General features: G+C 42.9%; 2 protein-coding genes across 4 annotated transcripts in view; one reads left to right on the plus strand and one right to left on the minus strand.

Annotated features, from left to right (window-relative positions):
- Nucleotides 1-23,153, plus strand: part of CEP89 (centrosomal protein 89) — a 100,058-nt gene that overhangs the window by 39,905 nt on the left and 37,000 nt on the right. For all 3 annotated transcript variants that reach the window (XM_066242721.1, XM_066242723.1, XM_066242722.1), the window contains exons 10-14: nucleotides 346-396; nucleotides 565-648; nucleotides 3,664-3,764; nucleotides 7,687-7,802; nucleotides 12,275-12,455. In XM_066242721.1, the coding sequence (XP_066098818.1) occupies nucleotides 346-396; nucleotides 565-648; nucleotides 3,664-3,764; nucleotides 7,687-7,802; nucleotides 12,275-12,455 (533 nt within the window). The remainder of the gene's footprint in view (nucleotides 1-345; nucleotides 397-564; nucleotides 649-3,663; nucleotides 3,765-7,686; nucleotides 7,803-12,274; nucleotides 12,456-23,153) is intronic.
- LOC136313130 (cytochrome c-like) lies at nucleotides 14,232-16,496 on the minus strand. The gene is given in 3 exon segments (XM_066243286.1): nucleotides 14,232-14,274; nucleotides 15,073-15,329; nucleotides 16,446-16,496. Coding segments are annotated over 3 exon segments (351 nt in total).

Raw genomic sequence — 23,153 nt, forward strand, 5'->3', positions numbered from 1 at the left:
AAAAGCCAAACAAATGTTGAACTCATAGAAAACAGGCAAAATTTGAATATATTCTGTAGATTATAGTATATCACTATTGAGTTCTTGATTTTTATTGATTTTTATAATGGTACTGTGGTTGAGAAAGTGAAGATTTTTTTTTAAGGAAATAGGCATTGATGTATTATATAGGAAAGGAGGCATTATATCTACAAATTATTCTCAAACATTTCAAAAGAAAATTTTCTCATGTATACCTACACATTAGATGCATAGATTGCTGGTGCACAGTAGATTAAGAACGTCTAAGGCTTGAAATTTCAGAAGTGTAGTTTAATTTGTCTTCAAAATGTGTTTTGTTCTTAGAGTATAAATACTGAAGGCCTCCCATCAAAGGGCCCTATACCACCCTGGTTGGTAAGTGAAAGTTATTTAATTTCAGGCCCATATTTTCTGAGCTATATTTATTTGAATAACTATTCACATCTATCCCAAATTAAGTGTATTTTCTCACCTTTAAAAAATTTTGCCGATATTATTTAGGTGTAAGAAATAGATTAACCTTCTTTATCCCATTATCTTCAGTTGGACTTGAAGTATCTGTCACCCCTGTTGCTGGCTTATGAGGACAGAATGAAAGAGAAGGACGAACTCATTGCCACCTTTCAGGTAGGTTGGCAGATGTCTCAGAAGAGACAAAGTTTATAAAAAAGAACATTTCAAACTTTGAAGAAACATTTTGAAGGTAGGTATGCCCAACATCTAATAGGTACTCCAATATTTGTAAAAGGAAAGGAGAAAGGAAAGGAGGAATGTAGCAGGGTAGGAGGGAGGAAAAGAGGGCAGAGGGGAGTGGCCGGGGTAAATGCTGGAGCAGGAGCCGCAGGCAAGGAGAGGTGGGGGAGGCACAGAGGGACAGGGCAGTGCTGCAGTGGAAGGTCCCAGACAGGCAGCCCCGGTGGGCTGTGGTCTCGGGGTGCAGAGGAGGGAGCAGTAGGAGGCACTCCATTCCTGGCATTCCCAGCTGCAAACACCACTGTTAGAGGGGACATTGAGGCAGACAGGGGAGGTAGTAGGCCAGGGGTATTTTATAGACTTACTAATTCAGTGACCAGCCAACCCCAGAGGAAGTCCAATTATTGAGCTGTTGGAAGCAGAGGAAGCGAGGTTTTTATTCATTTCTGCCTCCTTGTTCACCTCTGCTTTACAGGAGTGGCTTCTGGCAGCGGAGCTCATTTTAATTACAGAGGGAACCAGGGCTGTGTGGTGTTGTAGATACATCCTTGCCTTTCCATGCTGCCCACCTCTGTGTTCCTCATTTAAGTGGCCAAAGATATCTCTGGAATTGGAAGGATCCAGGAAGAGAAGTGTTGGTTTTTCTGGGATCCCAGGCTGAAAGGGTCTCTGAAGAGTCACCCTTTATGGGTGACTTATCATGCCGTCCCATATACATGGCCCATGTCATGCCGTTTTGAAGATTTTCTTCTAGAGGATGAATAAGTCTTAACTGACGAAATATCAATCCTAATAATAAAATTACTGATTCAATGTTCTTTCTAAAACGAGTCAGGAAACATTTTCTATCAAGAGCCATTTAGTAAATAATTTAGGCCTCACAGACCATGCAGCCTCTGTTTTACAACTACTGAGCTCTGCTGTTTTAGCATGAAAGCAGCCATGGCCATTGTGTAAAGAAAAAAAAAATGAGCATGTCTGTGTTCCAATAAAACTTTATTTACAAAAGAGGCAGCTGGCCTGCAGGCTTCAGTTTGCCTGACCCCTGTTCTGAAAAGGAGCTAGTGTACTGCCAGCAGATGGGAGTGTCTGAGCAGGAAGGTGAGGAGGAGAAGTTGCTTGGCACTGTTTAAAGTTAAGCAGGTATAAGCATAAATGGCACCTGGGAGAAGAACATTTAGATGTACCCGGAGTAACTATTGGCACCTAAGATGCTCACCGAGGGACAGCACAAGACACTAAAGCTAGCCAAGGGCTGGCTGAGAAAACTGATGGGGAAGGCCTGGCAGAAGAGCCACAGCTGTACACCTGGAACGAATGTAAAATAATATGGAATGTTAACTGTAATTAAGTTTTTGTTGTTGGGTTTTTTTGTTTGTTTATTTATTTATTTATTTATTTTCAGAGACAGAGAGTCAGAGAGGGATAGACAGGGACAGACAGACAGGAACGGAGAGATGAGAAGCATCAATCATTAGTTTTTTGTTGCATGTTGCAACACCTTAGCTGTTCATTGATTGCTTTCTCATATATGCCTTGACCACGGGCCTTCATTAACCCCTTGCTTGAGCCAGTGACCTTTTGGCTCAAGCCAGTGAGCTTTTTGCTCCAACCAAATGAGCCTGTGCTCAAGTTGGAGACCTTGGGGTCTCAAACCTGGGTCTTCCGCATCCCAGTCCGATGCTCTATCCACTGCGCCACCGCCTGGTCAGGCGGTTAAGTTTTTTTAAGTGGCACAAACACAGACTTAGGAGTCTATGCAGCAGTCCTTGAGGCTAATGACTGATGAAGCTGGTGGACCCACTCATGGCTGTAAGAGAGGCTTTCTTGTGAATGTAATGAGGTCAGATTAAGAGACCCCAACCCCCACCTTGGAAGTTCTTTTTATCTGAACAGCTCCATTTTATCTCCCAAAGTCTTTATTTATTTATTTATTTTTCTTTGCACTTCTCTGAAGCTGGAAACGGGGAGAGACAGTCAGACAGACCCCCGCATGCGCCCGACCGGGATCCATCCGGCACACCCACCAGGGGCAAGGCTCTGCCCACCAGGGGGCAATGCCAGAGCCACTCTAGCACCCGAGGCAGAGGCCACAGAGCCATCCCCAGCGCCCGGGCCATCTTTGCTCCAATGGAGCCTCAGCTGCGGGAGGGGAAGAGAGAGACAGAGAGGAAGGAGAGGGGGAGGGGTGGAGAAGCAGATGGGCGCCTCCCCTGTGTGCCCTGGCCAGGAATCGAACCCGGAACCCCTGCACGCCAGGCCAACGCTCTACCACTGAGCCAACCTGCCAGGGCCCCAAAGTCTTTAAATAAAAGAAAAAGTACAGTGTTTACAGACATCTCTGCTGTTATGCCCTTTATATCTTTTCAAGTATTTGGCAGTTATAGAAAACGTTATGAAGTTAGGGATTGTTTAAAGCCTGAGCGGTGTCCCCTTGTGCTCCGCAGCATGGTTGTCTCATGTTTTCTCTCCAGACTGAGCTCCTTGAGGGCAGGCACCTGGTGCTGCCACGTGTCCAGCTGCTGTCACTGTGGGACCGCTGTATAGCTATTAGCATTTGATCTTAGCAACAGCACTAAAACTAAGAAATGTAGAATGTGTGCCTGTGTGTATTACAATTTAAAAAAAAATTTTTTTTTTACAAGGACAGAGAGAGAGTCAGAGAAAGGGACAGACAGGAATGGAGAGAGATGAGAAGCATCAATCATCAGTTGCTCATTGATTGCTTTCTCATATGTGCCTTGACCATAGGGCTACAGCGGACTGAGTAACCCCTGCTCAAGCCAGCAACCCTGGGTCCAAGCTGGTGAGCTTTGCCCAAACCAGACAAGCCCACGCTCAAGCTGGCGACCTCGAACCTGGGCCCTCCGCATCCCAGTCTGATGCTCTATCCACTGCGCCACCGCCTGGTCAGGCTGTGTATTACAATTTACATATATTTTGTTTCAGGAGGAAATGAGAACGTTCAGGATACGAGTCCAGGAAGTGGTGAAAGAAAACGAGGAACTGCACCAACAGCTGAATAGGAGTCCTGTTACCAGTGAGGAGTGGCAAGTGCTGTTTACTTATCTAAAAAGTAGAAAAGATAATAGGAATAAACTTTATTTAGTCATCAAATACATTTCCTTTTTTAAACTAAAATATTTTAAGAGGGAGCTTCAAAGATATAAGGTACAATGAAATCCTAGTAGTTTAAACTTGTAATTTAAAGATTATTTTAAAAATTCTAAATAGGTTTTTAAACCTGAAATATATTTGCTGTCCCCATTTTTATTTCCTGAGGTTGTATTTTTCTAGGGTGCTTTTCCCATGCCAAGCTTGCTCGGTCACATTCTTTCTTAGGCCTCTCTGATTGCTCCCAGCGCTTTAGGACTGTAAGCCTTGGCCCTGCCCTGTCCTGCCCAGTCCTGCCCTGCACTGCCCTGCCCTACACTATCCTGCCTTGCTCTGCTCTACCCTGCCCTGCCCTGTTGTGCTTTGTCCTGCTCTGCCCTGTACTACTCTACCCTACCCTGCTCTGCCCTGCTCCACCCTGCCCTGCCCTGCCCTGCCCTGCCCTGCCCTGCCTTGCCTGTTCTATGCAGGCCTTCCACTCCCTGACAGCCAAGTGCTGCCTCACTTCCCTCCTGCTATGGATGCTGCTCCCTCCCCTGCTGCCCCCCAACATGCCCCCTCTACTCTGCTCCTCATCCACTAGGGCCCTGCTCAAATGGCCTGATGGTTGGTATAGTTCTTTCTGTAGGCAAAGTTCATTGCTCTCCTGTTGCACTTTCTGATCTAGCCGTAAACACACACGTTTTCATACTGGCACACAGTGGCTGCCTGTATGTTCCACATCTGTCTCTTCTTCTCCTCTGTGGCCTCGTTGAGGGCAGGGCTGCGTCCTGCCCATCCACACAGCAGCTATGCATGCCTGTTCAGTGACTTAGAGAAAGTAAATGTCTTCAAAAGTCTAAAGGGACTATCCAGGCAAGACTAAGAAAGCAAATCTATTCAAATACAAGATTTTGCTTAAAGTGCATCAACATTACTGGAAAAAAATTAAATATTTTTCATATATGAGATTCAGAAATTTGGAATCGAATGAACAGGGTTCTTCCTGGTAGGTCATTTCTCCCAGATTTTGCGGTAAGTGGTGTGTCCGCTGGGACTGGCCTGGGCAGCTCCTGCATCCTGGTGCACTGTGGCTTCTCCTGCGGAGCCTGGGTTTTCTTCTGTCAGGTTTCCTGGTGTGTCTCCCTTCAAACCCTCCTTGAGTGGCTCGCTGGAAAGTGGGTCAGTTAGACTGGGCCTCATGTGCTTCCAAGAGCCCTGGTGAGAGCCTGGACCTTCAGATATCTTCTCTCACCTTGTATATAGCTGTAAATCAAATCTAGTTACTTTTCCTTAAAATAAAAATATATAAATGAACAAAATAAAAAGAAGAAAGACAGATCTGGCTTTCAAATCCATGAGTCGTGTTCCCCAATTTACTGGCATTTCAAATTTGCACCCTGCTCTGCGGTGGCCTGGGCTTTGGGGGAGCTGTTAGGTGTGTGCGGTGCCCTTGCGCAGGCCCCTCCCCACCAGCTTCCGCTTCCTTGGGATTGACCGCCTCCAGCTGGGGGCGGGGTCCCCGGGGTCCCCCTGAGCATCTCTCTCCTGAAGCTCCCACAGTCCTGCCCTTCCCTGCACCTCTGGCAGCTGCTCCCTCTACCTGCACCGATGTGAGGTACAGTATGTCCCCGCCAGACCCTTGGGCACACTGACTTCCCTTTTTAGTAGAAGTTTTCCCCTCATTTTCAAATGAGGTTCAGTGAACTTCTGGGCTGCAACTTCTCTTCCTAACTCCCCTGACCAGTCGGATAACCTCAGGCTTGGTTTCTTTGCCTATAAAGTGGGAAGGAGTGCTAAACTAAATCTGAAGTTTTCATTTCTTTGGTAGGAACAGGGGACCCCTTTCATTTAAAAAAGAAAGAAGGGACGCCCCTTAGAGGGCCTGCAGGGTGGATCCCGATAGGGGCACATGGGGAGTCTGTCTCTGCCTCCCCTCCTCTCACAAAAATAAAATAAATAAATAAAAAGAAAGAAGGGGGATAAGGAAGGAAAGAAGGAGGGAGGGAGGAGGAAACTTAGTCTTTTAAGGAAGTCCAGAATGTAAAAATGCTCCGTGCCAGGCAGGGACGAGGAGGCTGGAGCTGACTCCTGGGAGAGCTCCCTTCCTGGACAGATGGCCGCTCTGCCTGTGGGTGTGGGTAGCTGGCAGGGACACTCCAGATTCAGTTATCACTATCACAGCTTGATTGCTTTCATCTTTTTCTCCTTCCTCCACCTCATTTTATTTTATTTTATTTATTTATTTTTTTTGTATTTTTCTGAAGCTGGAAACGGGGAGAGACAGTCAGACAGACTCCCGCATGCGCCCGACCGGGATCCACCCGGCACGCCCACCAGGGGCGACATTCTGCCCACCAGGGGCCGATGCTCTGCCCCTCCGGGGCTTCACTCTGCTGCGACCAGAGCCACTCTAGCGCCTGGGGCAGAGGCCAAGGAGCCATCCCCAGCGCCCGGGCCATCTTTGCTCCAATGGAGCCTTGGCTGCAGGAGGGGAAGAGAGAGACAGAGAGGAAGGAGGGGGGGGTGGAGAAGCAAATGGGCGCTTCTCCTATGTGCCCTGGCCGGGAATCGAACCCAGGTCCCCTGCATGCCAGGCCGACGCTCTACCGCTGAGCCAACCGGCCAGGGCCTATTTTATTTTTTTAGTGAGTGAGTGAGAGAGACAGAGAGAGGGACAGACAAACAGGAAGGGAGATGAGAAGCATCAACTCCTAGTTATGGCACCTTAGTTGTCCATTGATTGCTTTCTGATACATGCCTTGATGGGAGGGGGGGCTCCAGCTGAGCCAGTGACCCCTTGCTTAAGCCAGCGACCTTTAGCTCAGGCCAGTGATGATGAAGTCATGTCCACGATCCCACACTCAAGCTGGCAACCTCGCACTCCAACTGGATGAGCCTGTGCTCAAGCCAGCAACCTCAGGGTTTCAAACCTGGGTCTTCAGCATCCCAGGCTGACGCTCCATCCACTGAGCCACTGCCTGATCAAGCACCACCTCATTTTTTAATGTGGAAAATTGAGATGATTTACTGGTTTACAGTGTGCTTTGGTGGTAAACATTTATCCAGATCTGTAAGTTTCTTTAAGCTGATTCTAAAGTATTTTATCTTTTGAGAGAGGAGAGAAAATGGGACAGGGCACAGGTAGCATCAATTCATAGTATATGAGTCTTGACGGGGCAACCCCAGGGTTTCAAACCAGCAGCCTCAGCATTCCAGGTCAATACTTTATCCAGGGCGCCACCACAGGTCAGACCCTTTCAGCTCATTCTAATTGCAATTGGTAACCATGAAGGCTGAGCTAGGCTGGGATTTACTTCCCACCATCTATAAGAAAAGGGTTTGCTTGCGGTGAAGTTAGACTGAGGAGTCTCAATACAGTTTAAGGAACTGTTCAAAGGGTTTTTAACAAAGCTATTGATTTTGAGCAAATATGTTGCTGGTCACAAGTGAGTATTTTTAAATTAAAATGTGAACTTTCTAAATTCTTTAAAAATATTTCATACTGGCTTCAAAATAATCCAGTGGGTTTGGGGATTGGAGGTTTATGTAGATGAAACAAGATTGGCCATTTGATAATTTTTCAAGCCAGATGTTGTACACATAGGAGTTTATTGTTCTGTTATTTCTACTTTTATATATGTTTGAAATTTTACATTTTAAAAAGTTACTAAGAAGTTTATAATTCAAACTTCGTTATTGTCCTGTCTCCTAACTTAATGCACATGGTAGGATTAATGTGTTAATAACATGTTTAACATTAAAACAAGTCCAGATATGCATGCCCTACAACATCAATTACTTTCTTTTAGACTCAAAGTGTCTCTGTAATCATTCAGCACCTGAATGGCAGTATTTAATTTTGTAAATCAATTGCAGGCATCAGCTTCAGGCTCAGGCAGAACTGGTTTTAGAAGAAAACAAGCTGTTAATAGAGCAGTTGAAGATTCAGCAGAGAAAAGCCAAGGACACCCACCAGGATCGTCTGCAGGAAGGTGAGCTCTCTCCCCAGTGACTGATGGCAGTTCTTCTGTCATTTTATTTTTTATTTATTTATTTATTTTTTTTCCTGCACTTTTCTGAAGCTGGAAACGGGGAGAGACAGACAGACTCCCACATGCGCCCAACCGGGATCCACCCGGCACGCCCACCAGGGGGGCAACTCTCTGCCCACCAGGGGGCGATGCTGTGCCCCTCCGGGGCCTTGCCCTGTCGCGACCAGAGCCACTCTAGCGCCTGGGGCAGAGGCCAAGGAGCCATCCCCAGCGCCCGGGCCATCCCTGCTCCAATGGAGCCCGGGCTGCGGGAGGGCAAGAGAGAGACAGAGAGGAAGGAGGGGGTGGGGGTGGAGAAGCAAATGGGCGCTTCCCCTATGCGCCCTGGCCGGGAATCAAACCCGGGTCCCCCACACGCCAGGCCGATGCTCCACCGCCGAGCCAACCGGCCAGGGCCTCTTCTGTCATTTTACATTTGTATCCCTCTCTGACAGAGTCCCCCCTTCAAGATTTTTAAAAACTTTTATTTAGAAAATTATATTTAATGGAGTAATATTGATCAATAAGAGTACATACGTTTCAGGTAAACATTTCTATAGCATTTGAACTGTTAATTATGTTGTGTACCCATCACTCAAAGTCAAGTCATTTTTCATCATCTTATATTTCTCCCTCTTTACATCCTTCCCCCAATTCTCCCTCCCCCACTTACCCTTCCCCCTGCTAACCACTTCACTTTTATCTATGTCCATGAGTCTCAGTTTTATATCCCACCTATGTATGGAATCATATAGTTCTTCGCTTTTTCTGATTTACTTATTTCACTCAGTATAATGTTATTAAGGTCCATCCATGTTGTCGTAAATGTCACTATGTCATCATTTCTTATGGCTGAATAGAATTACATTGTATGTATGTACTATATCTTCTTTATCCAATCCTCTATTGAGGGACATTTTGGTTGTTTCCATGTTTTGGCCACTGTGAATAAAGCTGTGATGAACATGGGGGTACATGTGTCTTCATGTACCAATGTTTTTGAGTTTTTTAGATAGATACCCAGTAAAGGGATTACCGGGTCATATGATAGTTCTATCCTTAATTTTTTGAGAAACTATTATACTTTTTTCCATAATGGTTGTACTAGTTTACATTCCCACCAGTAGTGAATGAGGATTTACCTGTCTTGTTGATAATAACCAATCTAACAGCTGTGAGGTGGTATCTCATTATGGTTTTGATTTGCATTTCTCAAATAGCTAGTGAAGATGAGCATTTTTTCTCTTGGCTGTTTGTATGTCTTCTTGAAAGAAGTGTCTGTTCAGGTCCTCTCCCCATTTTTTAGCTAGATTGTTTGCTTGTTTGTTGCTGAGCCTTGTGAGTTTTTTATATATTTTGGATATTAACCCCTCATCAGAGCTGTTTTTTGCAAATATCATTTCCCATTTAGTTGGCTGCCTGTTTATTTTGTTGTCAGTTTCTTTTGCTGTGCAGAAGCTTTTTATTTTGATATAGTCCCATTCATTTATTTTTGCCTTTACTTTCTTTGCCTTTGGGGTCAAATTTATAAATTGTTCTCTACAGCCAAGGTCTATGAGTTTAATACCTATATTTTCTTCTATGTAATTTATTGTTTCATAGAATTTATATTTAGGTCTTTGATCCATTTATATTTAGGTCTTTGATCCATTTTGAATTAATTTTTGTGTAGTCCCTTCAAATTGAAAATAAAGAAAGTCATGTCTTTTAGAATATATTTTTCTTTACTGAAGTGCAGCTGTTTGTTAACATATTCAGCCATTACCCATAACGCATGATTGCTTTCTCCTAGCCTCCACAGTGTCGCTTTCATTATTGTAGATATTTTGTAAATCAATTGTAGGTGACGCTTTAGACTCAGCAGAAGTGGTTTTAAGGGAAATAGCACCATGTAAATGGGAAGAATTGTGTGGCATGAATATTTGAAACAACACAAGGCTCTGTACCTGAATATTTGTCGAATGAGTAAATAAGTGGAATGATTTGGTCTCTAAACAGTTTCTCTGTGCTCTTACCCTTCCTTCAGAGCTGTGGGTGCTGTCGGAGGCTAAATCTCTCAGGTACTGCATGAGCGTCCCTCTCCTTGTGTGTCACTCCCTGTCCCTGGGAGCCTCACCACATATAACAGTGGGCTAGGAAGTGGGCCAGATTGAGTCATTCTTCCACTTTCATTAAAACCAAAATTTATGAACACAAAATGGTAGCATTTTTTTTTCCTTTTGCTTTACTGATTCTTCTTTTCCAGTGAAGAAGAACATAGGACAGGAGATGAAATACAAGCTGTCTTGCATGAGCAAATGTAACCCCTCCTTTATTTTCCTTCCTGCACCTGATTATTGAACCTGTCCCACCTCCACACCATGGAAGAGTTAACTACCACTGAGGCGACTAGGCTAGCGCTTTCCTTCTCCAAATAGCCAGGGCATGTTTAGAAGTCAGAGCATCTCTCCAAGAGCCCGACAGGTGTTTCTCCCCCACTCCCTAGTCATTGTGTGGCACAGAAGTAGGTATGTGCCCTTCTTACTCTGGTGTTATTAGTGGGAGAGGAGAGAGTGTTGTTGAGCCTCCTGTCTGTGTTATCAGGATTAGAGATGACAGAGAAAATTAATTTCACATTTACTAAGCTTAATTTTCTCAAATATAGCAGATCTAAACAGGTATGATGATTCTCCTGGTCATGTGGGGCAGGCCCACCTATTGGCCTATATGATTCAGTCACCTGTCTATGTTTTCAATTTCCCGGCAACAGCTATTCATTTGATCAACTAAATGTTTTTATGGAATAGAAGGGTTTAAAGTTTTATGCTGTAATTACTTATATGGACTAGTTCCAACAGATGCCTAGGAAGTATGTTATTATTACATACTACTGTATCACGTAGACTGAAGTCTTTATGATTTACTTTAAATACAGGACGTAAAACATAAAAACTTAATGAGAAAAGGGAAGAAAAATGATAATTTGGGCCTTAGTTTGTGTAACTGAACAGAAAGAGCTCATCCACCGAACACTAGCATGGCCAAACACTAGACCAGGAGTCCCCAAACTTTTTACACAGGGGGCCAGTTCACTGTCCCTCAGACTGTTGGAGGGCCAGACTATAAAAAAAATATGAGCCTGACCTGTGGTGGCGCAGTGGATTAAGGCGACCTGGAAATGCTGAGGTCGCCAGTTCGAAACCCTGGGCTTGCCTGGTCAAGGCACATATGGGAGTTGATGCCTCCAGCTCCTCCCCCCTGTCTCTCTCTCTCTCTCCTCTCTAAAATGAATAAAAAAAAAAAAAAAAAATGAACAAATCTCTGTGCACACTGCACATATCTTATTTTAAAGTAAAAAAACAAAACGGGAACAAATACAATATTTAAAATAAAGAACGAGTAAATTTAAATCAACAAACTGACCAGTATTTCAATGGAAACTATGCTCCTCTTACTGACCACCAATAAAAGAGGTGCCCCTTCTAGAAGTGCGGTGGGGGCCGGATAAATGGCCTCAGGGGGCCGCATGCGGCCCGCGGACCGTAGTTTGGGGACCCCTGCACTAGACACTGAAAACTGCAGTGGAAAAAGATTGGCTATTTTTTTTTTATGAATGGCACCATCCTGGAAAATGGGAAGCTAATGCTCAAAAGCCCAAATTTGATGGTTTACTGGCAAGGGGTTTTATAAAGCAAAATCACCGGTTGTCACCAGTGTCAAAGGGATTTGGGGTCATGGGTCTTGCTCATTGATCAAGAGTGAGGTAAGGTTAGTAAATCATAATTTTAGGTCTTGAGGTCAGCTTTGGGGTGATTTCATGAGGACATGGCCAGAGATCATTCTGCTTAAGAACTCAGGAGCTGAAATACAACTTAGGCCATGCCGTTATCTTTAGCTTACTGGAAACCCATACCTTGTGACCCTTCGTCAAGGCGTGGCTGTTGTTTCTGGCTGGTTCAGGGGGTTAATGACTAGCAAGGGAAAGGGCTGAGGCTTGAGCATGCTGAGACGAAACTGAATAGAGTAATGGATTCTATAGTAAGTCAAAATCATACATTCAGTTAGGACCCTTGGTTTCATTTGGCCATATTTGATGTCCTTGAAAACGTTTAGGTACAACATCATGATATATATGCTTGCATACCTGCATGTGACTTAGGCTTCAGTCTTTAGAAAGTTCCTTAAGACTAGAATCATGTCTTATTAAATATTGAATATTTAAGAATTTTATCAAGATATTGAACCTCAATAAGAGAGTTTATATTTAGTGAATACTTAATATAGGGACAGAAATTTCTAAGTACAAGGCCTTTGGTATTAATTTATAAATCTCCAAAAAATTTTTAAAAGCAGTTTTTTATAAGCTAGCTCATGTTAGTATTACCTAGTAATCAATACTCATGTGTTGTTAAGTTTCCTGTACCAAATCTTTACCCATCTCTTTCATTTTTCAGTTTCTAAACTGACTAAACAACTAATGCTTCTGGAGACTAAAACACAGAGCCAGGAAAAGGAGCTAATGAAAAGCAAGGAGCAACTGGAAATTCTAAGTACCGAATGCCAAGAACTGAAAACACAGTTGAATGGCAAAATAGCAATGAACGTTCATACTTCGATTGTAAGTGAACTACAAAGGTAAGGGTTGAACGTCTGGTCAAGTGTTAATGTATCACCGTGTGCATGTTGTTATAGGCAGAGTGGAGAGAGATAGCCCTGTCTTTTTATTTTGTTTTGTTCTTTAATCTTTTGTTCCATCTTTTTCAGAGTCTCTGAGTAATTTAGCTACACAAGCACAGGTTTCTGAGTCTGAGAATAGTAAATACTTTACTAAATTAGAATATGGCTGCTGCTGAGGGCTACACTCTGCACTTTGTATGTATTTTTGGATGATTTTTTTCTCTACAGTTCCAGCCTTTATTGATTTTAGAGCCAAAGATAATTTAAAGGACTACCCTGGAAGCCAGATATCCAGTAGAAAGGATGCCACCATAAAATGGAATATAACATAGCCATTAAAAGTAATGTCACAGCCCTGGCCGGTTGGCTCAGTGGTAGAGCATCGGCCTGGCATGCAAGGGGTCCCAGGTTCGATTCCCGGCCAGGACACACAGGAGAAGCGCCTATCTGCTTCTCCACCCCTCCCCCTCTCCTTCCTCTCTGTCTCTTTCTTCCCCTCCCGCAGCGAAGCTCCATTGGAGCAAAGATGGCCCGGGTGCTGAGGATGGCTCCTTGGCCTCTGCCCCAGGCGCTAGAGTGGCTCTGGTCGCGACAGAGCGACGCCCCAGAGGGGCAGAGCGTCGCCCCCTGGTGGGCAGAGCGTCGCCCCCTGGTGGGCGTGCTGGGTGGATCCCGGTCGGGCACATGTGGTAGTCTGTCTGACTGTCTCTCCCCATTTCCAGCTTCGGAAAAATACAAAAAAAAAAAAAAAAAGTAATGTCACAAAAGATTATTTCTCACATGGGAAAATAGCCTATAATGCTAAATATTTTTTATTTGATACTATACATAAACTACACAAAAATGCCTTTCATTAAGTAAAAGGCATATTTTAGGTACTCTGGGATTTTAATTAAATCAACCTAGTTAAGACCAAAACGATAAAGTGGACATTGCCAGCTTATCTTCATCCCTCACCTTTAGTGGGCTAGTGAACACAGCTCCAGACACAGGCGAGTCTTGCTGTGCTATAAGACAGTGAAGGGATTTCCCAAATTTAAATATATTAACATAACCAGTTACATACATCTAAATATGAAATCAATATCCTGCAGGTTTTAGATGAGATTCACTGCCTCTGTGAAAAGTTGAACATAATTCATCATGTCTAATTTGTATCTTTAGAAGCAGAAAATAGTAATAGCACTTGCTGAACCAAAAATTACTTTCAGGTTTCAAAAAGCTGATAATATGTATCCATTTAACCACAAGCCAATCTTATGTAAGTCAAGATTGTCCAAAGAAACATTCTATCAGCCACTCATAATCTGAATTCTGGTATAAGAGATCAATTTAAATATGGTACACATAAAAAAAGTCATGAGCCTGACCAGGCGGTGGCACAGTGGATAGAGCGTCGGACTGGGATGCTGAGGACCCAGGTTCGAGACCCCAAGGTCACCAGCTTGAGCATGGGTTCATCTGCTTTGAGCAAAAGCTCACCAGCTTGGACCCAAGGTCACTGGCTCGAGCAAGGGGTTACTTGGTCTGCTGAAGGCCCGCGGTCAGGGCACATATGAGAAAGCAATCAATGAACAAATAAGGTGTCACAATTCGCAACGAAAAACTAATGATTGATGCTTCTCATCTCTCCATTCCTGTCTGTCTATCTCTCTCTGACTCTCTGTCTCTGTAAAAAAAAAAAAAAAAAAAAAAGTCATGACACATTTTTGTTTGTATTAAATAAGGTAACTATTACTCATTAGTTGCTTTTTTGAGATAAGCTATCAAGTCTTCCCTTATACCTTCTTCTTCTTCTTCTTCTTCTTATTCTTATTCTTTTTCTCGTGTGCCTTCTTCTTTTTTTTTTAATACATAAATTTTATTAATTTTAATGGAGTGACATCAATAAATCAGGGTACATATATTCAAAGAAAACATGTCCAGGTTATTTTGTCATTCAATTATGTACCCATCACCCAAAGAGAGATTGTCCTCCGTCACCTTCTATCTAGTTTTCTTTGTGCCCCTCCCCCTCCCCCTCTCCCTCTCTCTCCTTCCCTCCCCCCCTATAACCACCACACTCTTGTCCATGCCTCTTAGTCTCGTTTTTATGTCCCACCAATGTATGAAATCATGCAGTCCTTGGTTTTTTCTGATTTACTTATTTCACTCTGTATGTTATCAAGATCCCACCATTTTGTTGTAGATGATCCGATGTCATCATTTCTTATGGCTGAGTAGTATACCATAGTGTATATGTGCCACATCTTCTTTATCCGGCCATATATATATATATATATATATATATATATATATACACATATATATATATATACACATATATATATATATATATATTTTTTTTTTTTTTTTTTACTGTGATTAAAGCCTTTAAGCAAACTCTTGGCCAATACAGCAAGAGTCCATAAAAGAGTAGTGTCCTTAACATGTTCACCAAGTCCAAGTTGACACCAACACCATTCCAGATCCCTGCAAATGCAACCCAACCCCAGTTCAGTCCGTTAGGAGCTGTCACAAGGAGCAGGAGTCCAGGAAAAGTCCGCATGGCACTGGACTTGTCACAATTTTATACTTTGCAGCTTTGTGTGCCTTCTTCTTAATGTCAGCAAAGATTATTTTTATTCCAGGGATGTACTTCTTGGGACTCCCCAAACACTCCATCAGTGTCTTTTTTCCCTGGGTGAGGTCTTTGCTGTTGTTAGGTCTGACTGTCTTTCACCCAGATCAACCATGGAGATCTGGCCCAGTCTTGTGCTTGCCTCCCTTTGGCACAGTATGGCATTGTGCACACTTCTGAACAAAAGTCTTCTTGCCCATTTTTAAATCATGCTTTCATTACTCATGATACAAAGATTCCCACTTGAAAGCCAGACATTTGGCTCTCTCACCACAATAGATATATTTTTAAATGAAGAGATTAGATTATAAAAAGGATGTAAAGAATGATCACAATTGTATTTAAAAAGAAAAATGTGTGTGTGTGTATTAAGTTGACCAATTATCCCAGTTGCATGGCATTGAGGGGTTTCTTAAGATGTGGCAATTTTAGGGCTAAAACTAGGAAAGCCCTAGCCCAGCTGAGATGAGTTGATCATGCTGTGTGTGCCTATGTGGATATCTGTGTCTGCATATGTATAATTTTTGTGTGTGTATGACAGAGAGAGAGAGAGAGAGGGACAGATAGGGACAGAAAGACAGGAAGGGAGGGAGATGAGAAGCATCAGTTCTTCGTTGTGCCACCTTTGTTGTTCATTGATTGCTTTCTCATATGTGCCCTGACTGTAGGCTCCAGCTGAGCCAGTAACCCCTTGCTCAAGCCAGCGACCTTGGGCTCAAGCCAGATGAGCCTGCACTCAAACCAGTGACCTCAGGGTTTTGAACCTGGGTCTTCTGCGTCCCAGTCCGATGGTCTATCCACTGCACCATCACCTGGTCAGGCATATAATTTTATATAGATAGGCATACCTTGTAGATATTACAGGTCCATTCAGTTCCAGACCACCTCAGTAAAGTAAGTGTCACAATAAAGTGAGTGTCACAGTAAAGCAAGTTGCAATCTTTTTGTCAGTGGGTGTTATCTTCAATTTGTAAAAAATGCAATATCTGTGAAGTACAGTAAAACAAAGCACAATAAAATATGAGCTATGTCTGTGTGTGTGTGTGTGTGTGTATAAATTGTATATACCATAAGTACATAGAGAAATGATTGGAAGAAATGGAAAAATATTAGTAGAAATTATGGGTGTATCAGTAGTCAGTTCTCTAGAGAGAAAACTAATAGGATAGATAGAGGACATCTATTTGGAGAGAGAAAGAGAACATATATTTGGAGAGAGAGCAAGAAAGTTTAATTTTAAGGACTTGGTTCATGCAGTTGTGGAGGCTAGAAAATCCAAAATCTATAGGCCAGTCCAGTGGGCTGGAAACTCAGGATTTTTGTGTTACAGCCTTGAGGCAGAATTCCTTCTTCTTTGGGAAACCTTGGTTTTTGCTCATAGGTTCTCAATTGAATGGATGAGGCCCACCCATGCTATCAGGCAGCCGCCTTTAAAGTCAGTTGATTGGAGATGTTAATCTCATCTACAAAACACTTTCACAGCAACATCTAACTAGTGTTTACTCAGACAACTGGGCACTATAACCTAGTCAAGATGACACGTAAAATTAAACATCACAGTGTATAACTTTTCTTCTTGGTGTTTTAATATTTTCAAAGTGTTCTATCATGAATGCATATTACTTTTGTAATGAGAGGGAAATAAAATTTTAAATTGAAGCTTTCAGCTTAAGATGATTAACATTGGAAAATAAATGAGTTAGTGCATATGAAGTACTTAGCTCGGTGCTTCAATAAATACTGATGATTGCAATTACTGGGACCCAATGTTTTCACTATACTGTTAACATGCTGTCTGGTCCAGGCCTGTACTTGACTTTCTCATTTCAGTAGGAAAAACACTTTGAAGTCATGTTCATCTTTATTATTATTTTTTAAAGAATTTAAATTGGTTTTCAGAGAGAGAGGAAGGGAGGGGGAAATAAAGAGAGAAATATCATCTTGTTGTTCCACTCATTTATGTATTTATTGGTTGATTCTCATATGTGTCTTGACCAGGGATCAGACCCACAACCTTGGCATATTGGGATGATGCTCTAACCAACTGAGCTATATGGCCAGGGCCTTTATTATTTTATTTTCCTCAAATACCCACTGCTTTGCTGGTATGTGTCATAACCATAAATTCTAATAGCCCCTTAGATATGAGTATAGGAAGTATTTAAAAATTCAAAAGGAAGACACTGATGGTGAAAGCAATGGGAAACATGGTTGTTGAAAAAAACAAAACATGTCACCAAATCTGTTTTAAGTGGCAGTGGTGAGGAGTAGTATGGCTGAGAACACAAAGGACTGGGGAAGGAAAACCTTTACGCTGGCTTTTGGCTGAGAGACTTTGGGCTCAGTTGACAGGTGGGGTAGAAGACAGAGGAATGAGAAGGATGGAGATGGATAGTGTTGACATGTTGGAAGGAGCAGCGTTTGATTGGAGAATTGTAACATTGGAAGAGGGGAGAATGAGTTCATCAGGGATGGAATATGTGAATTCAGGGAAGTATGTATAGGCCAGGGGTCTCAAACTCAACTCAGCATGTGGGCCGCAGAGCAAGATCACAGCCATTCAGTGGGCCACACTAGGTCTACAAAAGGCAACTGTTACACAACACTTTTCTCACTGCAGTTGAAAACAAAAAAAAAATCAGTACAACAAGCACAATCGTACATGCAGTTTACTCAGTGTCACAAAACGACCAGAAACTGTAGTTCGCATCACAACTGCTGTTAACTAAGCTAATATCTAGCTAGGATGCTAGAGAAATGAAAAATACAAGTAGGCCCCTAAGCTTACTTAATTTTATCCAAAATATTTTGAACTTTGTGGATTAGTCTGCGGGCCGCACAAAATTGTTTGGCGGGCTACGAGTTTGAGACCCCTGGTATAAGCTGTACCAAGACCTGGTTGCAAAATAGACAAAATAAACCAAAAATAGGCAAAAAGTCAGAGTTTTTGTTTTGGTTGTACAGATACGAGGTAAGCCAAGGACATCTTGGAGTGCACCTGCCTCTGGTTGCCTCAGTTAGGGGGAATCCCTTTCTACACTGGGATATCATAATAGAGATATGCTGCATGCAAATGAATAATTATTAATTAGCAGCAAAACAGCTGTCCATCTGGCGCCTATACTGGGAAAAAGTCTGAGGAAGAGTTTAGGAAAGGGTGTGCCTTAGGCAGAGATGAAGTCATGAGGAAAAGATACATATTTCTGTAGAAAAGGATCAGATTGAACCTGTGTGGGTGAGCTGTCAGGTATGATGCCTATGTGTGCTTTCTCCTGTCCTAGCTGAAGGCAGTACAGATAATAAATATAGAATGGTTTATCCATTTTGTTTTTTTTGTTTGTTTGTTTGTTTTTGTTTTTTTTTACAGATAGAGAGTCAGAGAGAGGGATAGATAGGGACAGACAGACAGGAACAGAGAGAGATGAGAAGCATCAATCATTAGTTTTTCGTTGCGACACCTTAGTTGTTCATTGATTGCTTTCTCATATGTGCCTTGACCGGGGGCCTTCAGCAGATGGAGTAACCCCTTGCTCGAGCCAGAGACCTTGGGTCCAAGCTGATGAGCTTTTGCTTGAACCAAATGAGCCCGCGCTCAAACTGGTGACCTTGGGGTCTCGAACCTGGGTCCTCGGCATCCCAGTCCGACGCTCTATCCACTGGCGCCACTGCCTGGTCAGGCTCCATTTTGTTTTAATTGTTCCACTTGTTGCCAACCTGCCTGAAAGAAACTGTGACAGAGGAAATGTCAGAAGCTTATTTTCCTGGTGGACTGTCCAGTTGGCTTAGAGTTGGACTGATGTTTACACCTTGAAGGTCAGATTGTTCTTTGCTTTTACCATTGCTTAGAAGGTTGAGCCTACTTAGGGTGGTCAATGGGAGAAAAACAAGGCGTCAATTCACCTCTGTAAAGAAATTTATGGCCCTGGCCGGTTGGCTCAGTGGTAGAGCGTCGGCCCGGTGTGCAGAAGTCCCGGGTTCGATTCCCGGCCAGGGCACACAGGAGAAGCGCCCATCTGCTTCTCCACCCCTCCCCCTCTCCTTCCTTTCTGTCTCTCTCTCTCTTCCCCTCCCGCAGCCGAGGCTCCATTGGAGCAAAGATGGCCCGGGCGCTGGGAATGGCTCCTTGGCCTCTGCCCCAGGCGCTAGAGTGGCTCTGGTCGCGACAGAGCGATGCCCTGGAGGGGCCGAGCGTCACCCCCTGGTGGGCGTGTCGGGTGGATCCCGGTCGGGCACATGCAGGAGTCTGTCTGACTGTCTCTCCCCGTTTCCAGCTTCAGAAAAATACAAAAAAGAAAAAAAAAAAGAAATTAGCAGCTTCTTTTGGGGAGAGCTAAGGGTTTGGTTGTGCCTAGTGGTGACTACAAAGGAAAACCTTCTCTATCTTGGCTTTGGGCCTGTACTAGACCTGTACCCTAATGTAAAGCCAACTAATCACATACTTCAGACAGAGTCCTGGTCAACAGTCAAATTGATACCGAGCAAAAAATCAATCTACTTATGCAGTATACACCAAATAGCCAGTTCCTCATCCTAAAATAAGAGCAGATTGCAAAATGCGAACAAACAACAGGGATCATGGGGTATAATGAAGAAAATCACAATGAGTACAAGGGAGAGCACTAGATAAGTAGAGAAACTGTCCTCAAAGGAAACTGAGCTAATTTAAAGGAACTGAGGATAATTTAAAGAAATAAAATATTTTAAATACTTTATTTATATTTTTAAAAGATTTTATTTATTGATTTATTTTTTTTTTTAATGAGAAGCACGAGGCAGAAAGACAGACTCCCGCATGCACCTTGACTGGGATCCACCTGGCAAGCCCCCAATGAGCGATGCTCTGCACATCTGGGCATTGCTCCGTTGCTTGGCAACCAAGCTGTTTTAGCTTCTGAGATGAGGCCATAGAACCATCTTCAGCATATGAGGCTAGCTTTCTCCAACAGAGCCATGGCTGCGGGAAGGGAAGAGAGAGATAGTGAGAAGGGAAATGGGGAAGAGTAGAGAAGCAGATAGTTGTTTCTTTTGTGTGCCCTGGCCAGGAGTCAAACCTGGGACATCTACATGTGGGGCCAGTGTTCTACCACTGAGAAAACCAGCCGGGGCCTGATTTTTTATAGAGAGAGGAGAAAAGAATGGGAAAAAGAGTGGGAAAAAATGGGAAGCATCAACTTTGTAGTAGTCATTTATCATATGTGCCTTGACCAGGCAAGTCCAGGGTTTTGAACCTGCAACAGGTTGACGCTTTATCCACTGTGCCACCACAGGTCAGGATAAAATGTCATTTTTAAAATGCAGTTATTGCCTGACCAGGCGGTGGCGCAGTGGATAAAGCGTCGGACTAGGATGCGGAAGGACCCAGGTTCGAGACCCAGGATAGCCAGTTTGAGCGTGGGCTCATCTGGCTTGAGCTAAAAAGCTCACTAGCATGAACCCAAGGTCACTGGCTCGAGCCAGGGGTTACTAGTCTGCTGAAGGCCCACTGTCATGGCACATATGAGAAAGCAATCAATGAACAACTACAGTGTTGCAACAAAAACTGATGATTGATGCTTCTCATCTCCGTTTCTGTCTGTCTGTCCCTATTTATCCCTCTATCTGACTCTCTCTCTGTCCCTGTAAAAAAATAAAAAATTAAAATTAAAATGCAATTATTAGGCCCTGGCTGGTTGGTTCAGTGGTAGAGCATTGGCCCAGCGTGTGGATGGATGTCCCGGGTTTGATTCCCAGTCAGGGCACACAGGAGAAGTGGCCGCCTGCTTCTCTACCCCTGCCCCTCTCGCTTCTCTCTCTCTCTCTCTCTCTCTCTCTCTCTCTTCTTCTTCTTCCCCTACTGCAGCCATGGTTTGATTGAAGTGAATTGGCCCCTGGTGCTGAGAATGGCTCCATGACCTCACCTTAGGCGCTGAAAGCTCGGTTGCCAAGCAACGGAGCAATGCCCCAGATGGGCAGAGCATTGCCCCCTAGTGGGCTTGCCAGGTAGATCCCAGTCAGAGTTCATGCAGGAGTGTGTCTCTCTGCCTCCCCTCCTCTCACTAAAAATAAGAAATAAAAAAGTACAATTATTAAATGAGAGCCAGATTAAAACTGAGTACCAGAATTAAAAAAAAAAGAATCAGTAGAAGGGCTGAAAGGTAAAGTTGAGGATTCTCTTAGAACATAAGGAAATAAACAATTGGGATAAAGAGAAAAGGTCATAGATGGTAGACCAATCCAGGAGATCCAACTTCAGATCATCAGGAATCTCAGAAAGAGAGATGAAAGAAAATGGAAATGAGGAAGTCAATAGTCAAAGGACATTTCCAGATCTCTGAAGATCTTGACCAAAAGGACTCACATGAGCACCCAATGTGGTGAATGAAAAAGACCTGCACCGACATACATCCTAATGAAATATTTGTTGACCAAGAATGACAAGGCCATATCATCATCCACAAATGAATAGTAAGCTGGGACTCCAAAGGGCTTCATTCTTAGGAAAAGGTAACCAGAAATAAACCAGCCCTCAGTCTTCTCTGGAGGAAGTCCTCTTCCTTCTAAAAGTTTTTAAGAATAGTATATAGGTAAGGCGACCAACATTTTTACAATGAAAAGAAGGACAAAAATAAATTGAAGAAAACAATATCATAAATAAAAGAAACATTCATTGCAACAATAATACAATATGATAAATGCATAATAAAACATTTGTAATATTTTATATTGTGGCCTGACCTGTGGTGGCGCAGTGGATAAAGCGTCGACCTGGAAATGCTGAGGTCGCCGGTTCGAAACCCTGGGCTTGCCTGGTCAAGGCACATATGGGAGTTGATGCTTCCAGCTCCTCCCCCCATCTCTCTCTCCTCTCTGTCTCTCTCTGTCTCTCTCTGTCTCCTCTCTAAAATGAATAAATAAAGAATAAAAAAAATGAATAAATATTTTATATTGTAATTATGCTTACATGCCTATTAATTTTTAATAATTGTAAGAAGAAAGTACTCATTTAGATAATATTTCCATTGAATGAATATTTTTTGTCAATGTATCATCTTGTAACAATATATTGGAAATATCTGAACAAGAAATATCCTTCATATTGAATTTTACATGAATTGTGCTTACCTATATATAATTGAATATTCACTGAGAAAGAAATAATTGTGAGTCGTATGTGTTGTGTTGTGTTTCAGTAAGAAGTGCACAAAGCCATTTGCACACTCAGTATATCACGAGCTCTCAAGGTCTCCCGTGCGGAGCACGTGTGTCTCATAATCGCGTCTCGCCTCACTGTACTGATCCTTGATGAATCGTCATGTTAAATACAAATACGTCACATCACATGCAGTGGATCGACTCTGCATCGATCAAATACGGACATTTACAAATTAATCTTCCAATATCAAAAAGGAGGACATATAGGAGGACACTTTTCAAGGGAGAACAGAACTTACAAAAGAAGGACTGTCCTCCCTAAAGGAGGATGATTGGTCACCTGAACACAGGGCACAAAGGAAACCAGCCAGACAGTGACTGGGAACCACAGAAACAATATGCAAATAAAGACAGAGTCCAGGTATTGGAATTATCAGACAAAGACTATAAAACTATTATAGTCTATATAGGCTATTATACCTAAAGAAATAGAAGAAAAGCTCCAAAATGTCTTCAGGGAACTATAAAATGTGACCATAGTGGGTTTGAAAAGAAACAACTTTTAGAACTAAAAAATACAATAACCTAAATTAAGAACTCAGTGGGTGGATTTAACTATAGATTAGACACAACTGAATTGTGATTTAGTGAACTAAAAAATAGGTCAGAAGCAAATATCCACAGGATGATATGGAGTGTTCACAACTTGACTTATCAGTAGTTCAGAGACTGAGAGCAACATAGGGATATATTTAATCAGAAGGAGCAGTTAGAGATATGGTAGCTGAGAGTCTTCCCTAAATGAAGACAGAGGATGTTACGTGGGCCTTGCTAGCCCAACAAGCACAAGCACAGCTGGCTAAAAGAAAAGAGACACCCAGACCCACCTTAGTGAAACTGCAGAG

Source organism: Saccopteryx bilineata, chromosome 9, assembly GCF_036850765.1.
Source record: "Saccopteryx bilineata isolate mSacBil1 chromosome 9, mSacBil1_pri_phased_curated, whole genome shotgun sequence".
In the NCBI taxonomy this organism is placed as follows: domain Eukaryota; kingdom Metazoa; phylum Chordata; class Mammalia; order Chiroptera; family Emballonuridae; genus Saccopteryx; species Saccopteryx bilineata.